Source organism: Triticum dicoccoides, unplaced genomic scaffold (assembly GCF_002162155.2).
Source record: "Triticum dicoccoides isolate Atlit2015 ecotype Zavitan unplaced genomic scaffold, WEW_v2.0 scaffold152634, whole genome shotgun sequence".
Lineage (NCBI taxonomy): Eukaryota > Viridiplantae > Streptophyta > Magnoliopsida > Poales > Poaceae > Triticum > Triticum dicoccoides.
In genome coordinates this window covers 1-2,930 of record NW_021208853.1, presented here as the reverse complement: position 1 = coordinate 2,930, position 2,930 = coordinate 1, and the positions used below count along the sequence as shown (strand labels likewise).

General features: G+C 51.7%; 1 protein-coding gene across 1 annotated transcript; it reads right to left on the bottom strand.

Annotated features, from left to right (window-relative positions):
* Window positions 1-714: 714 nt before the first annotated feature.
* Window positions 715-1,512, bottom strand: LOC119344083 (tuliposide A-converting enzyme 1, chloroplastic-like). Its single transcript, XM_037614703.1, has one exon. The coding sequence runs from the start codon at window positions 1,510-1,512 to the stop codon at window positions 715-717; it is 798 nt and encodes a 265-aa protein (XP_037470600.1).
* Between the last annotated feature and the right edge of the window lie 1,418 nt (window positions 1,513-2,930).

Sequence of the window (2,930 nt, the reverse complement as noted above, 5' to 3'; positions counted from 1 at the left end):
ATTGCGTTCAGTCAGCTCAGCACCATACGTAGTCTCATTGTGTGAGTGGTTAACAAGGTGGATGGACAGATAATGAGGCAAAGTGGACTGGACCGTGTTGGCACAGTCCCAATAGTAGGTTTACTAGGCAATTATTTTCCACCAAGAGCATGCATGTAAGGTTCCTGGCCGAAGCAACTACATCGATTCTTCCAGGTATATAGTGTGATGCCTGCATCTTCGACTATGCGTCTCCTTCACGAACTCTACTATTCTCACGGTTTTGCTAATTGCTGGTTTATGAGATGCTTCAACCAACGATGACTCTGAGCTGTAAAGCATGTAAAGAGCACACACGTTTAGTGATCATATATTTGATCCTATAAAGTTTTTCTTGGATTACATTTGCTGACAAACCGAGCGTTAGCAATGGTCCTACCTAGTAATTACTTTATCATTCTATTATACTCCCTGCCCATCACTTTATGATTTTGATATAGTGGCACGAGAGTTTGTCTATAATAGAATCTCTACTCCTAATGGAGCAGTTGGTGAATAGTCCGTGCGGGTTTTTTTCACTGGTTTTTTTTCGTCATAACCCCACCATCGTTTTTTTCGTCATCATCCCATCACAGCCAAAAAAACCTTTGCCAAAAAAAAACCTCTTGCCCAGAGGAGATCGAAGTCCGCCGCCGACCAGACCTTCGCACGCCCGATCTCACGCCCGATCCACCCCTACTCCCCCTCCCCGGCTGATCCATCCCGCTGCCGCGGCCGATCCAACCCTACGCCCCATCCGCGGCCGATCCATCCCGGTGCTAGGGTTCCCAGCCGCCACAACCCCCTCGATCCCAAATCCCGCTCCCTCACATCCCCGCCGCCGTCCAGGCCCTCCTTGCCGGCGCGCATCGCCTTGTTGTGCGCGATGTTGCCCCCGGCGCTGTCGCCGACCAGGAGCAGCCGCGTCAGGCCGGCGCGGCGCGGCAGCCAGGGCTCCGTCCCGGACCGCGCGCTCCTGAGCACCCAGGGCCGTCCACGCGTCGTCTTGGCCACCAGGAGGGGGTGCTCCGGCGAGATGTGGTAGTCCACCGACACGACGAGCGCCCCGGCCTTCGACACGAGCGCGTTGAGGTACCGCTGGTACGTCGGCGAGAAGGCAGACTCCGTGACGAACCCGCCTCCGTGGTAGAACACGACCAGCGGCATCCTGTCGCCGCGCCCGCTCCTCGTGCCGTTGCCGAGGCTCGACAGGTAGAGGCGGACGGCCAGTCCCACGGAGGCGTCGATGACCACGTCCTTGGAGGCCACGCTGGTGGCGGAGTCGACGGAGGCCGGCACGGGGTCCGTGCCCACAAAGCGCACGACGCGTCCGCTCTTGTAGCGCACCAGGAAGGGGAAGAAGAAGAAGTCAATGTCCCCGTCATCATCGGCGGAGGCCGGTCGCAGGCTATGAGGAGCGCGGGGTGAGGGAGCGAGCAGCGCACCTGCCATGTTAAGCAGGAGCAACAGCGTGGACCAGATGCTCCCCGCCATGAGCAAATTGCCTCAGCGGCAGAGGTAGATGGAGGCGCTGCCGCACCTTTCCGGCCGGAGTGAGCTACGCGGAGGTAGCGCCTTGCCTGTCATGCGTCACGGCCTCGGACGCCCATGTGCGGCCGCTGATGACGCCGCTCCGTCGAGCCCCTGTCCCCGCTCGCCTTCTCCCCCGCCGGTGATGCTCGCCCTCGCTCCCAGTCGCCACGTTGTGGCGCCCTTCGTGGATGCCGTTAGCTCCGAGGAGGCCAGCGCCGCTGTCACGTTGGCCTCGCTCATCCTAATCCACGAGCTCACATCGCTCAACAGGTTCTCCCTCTCTGGGCTCCGCACTGCATGAGGTCATTGACTCCTTCACCAGCCCCCCTTTGAGGCCAACCCCGATTCCGCGGAAAGTTGATGTAAGTGATCTTATTACTGTCATACGCAAGTTACAGAAATTGGGAGAAGTTGTGTTACAGGAAAGCTTGTGTTGGAAGAACTGATGATTGGGTCCCCGGTCAGCTCGTATTAGATGGAAGGATACCACGGGAGGTAAGCATTCCCTGATTCTGGACACATGAATGTCAACCTATCTCATCTTGGAGATCTTCTGGTATTCTAAATATGTGCACTCACTGTAATCTGTCTACTGTGTTTTAGGTGTGTAATAAGTTGACGCGTCCCTAATAAGACACAGGTCTATAGGGCATCTTTCTGCAAAAAATTGATTTAAGTGATCTTATTGCTGTCTTATGCAAGCTAATATTTTTGCAATCAAGGTTGTGTTCTAAGAACTGATGATTGGGTCCTCTGAATATCTCGTGTTACAGAAATAATGATCTTTTCTCAGTCTACTATAATGACTGACTATTGGAGGCCTTAAGCTATTCGGTTATTATTATTTTTTGAACTAGGGTTAATCCCTTCACATTTCAAACTGTCGTGTGTGCATTTGCATAACTACTTGTGTTAGGAGTGCCGGATTCAAAGAATTTCTGTTGGGAAATCAAAGGGGGCAATAACTTCAATTGGGAGAAGTCGCTAGAAAAGAAGGTCAGAGCGATAACCTTGGGTAAACACATCTGTTGTTAATATTTGGCAGATGTATAGATGATTCCTATGAGGCTATGACCCAATATCCTTATTCTTTATCTTGCGTAATCAAGAAAAATATTAGATCATGAGCAGAGCTCTGTACTGCTGCTTGTATATTGAGAGATACTACAGGAATTGATACACTCATAGCTTATCTTTTGTGATGTCTGTCATGCATATGTTTCAACTAAATTATGGTTATTGTTTATGTTTGTCAAATTAAGCCATTGATAGGACAAGCAAAAGTAGTTGTTGATTGACAAAGCTGAGCGACAAGCCGACAACTTACAGACATTATACCAGCTTGGAATTTATTGGTGGGACAAAATTATGTCATGGTT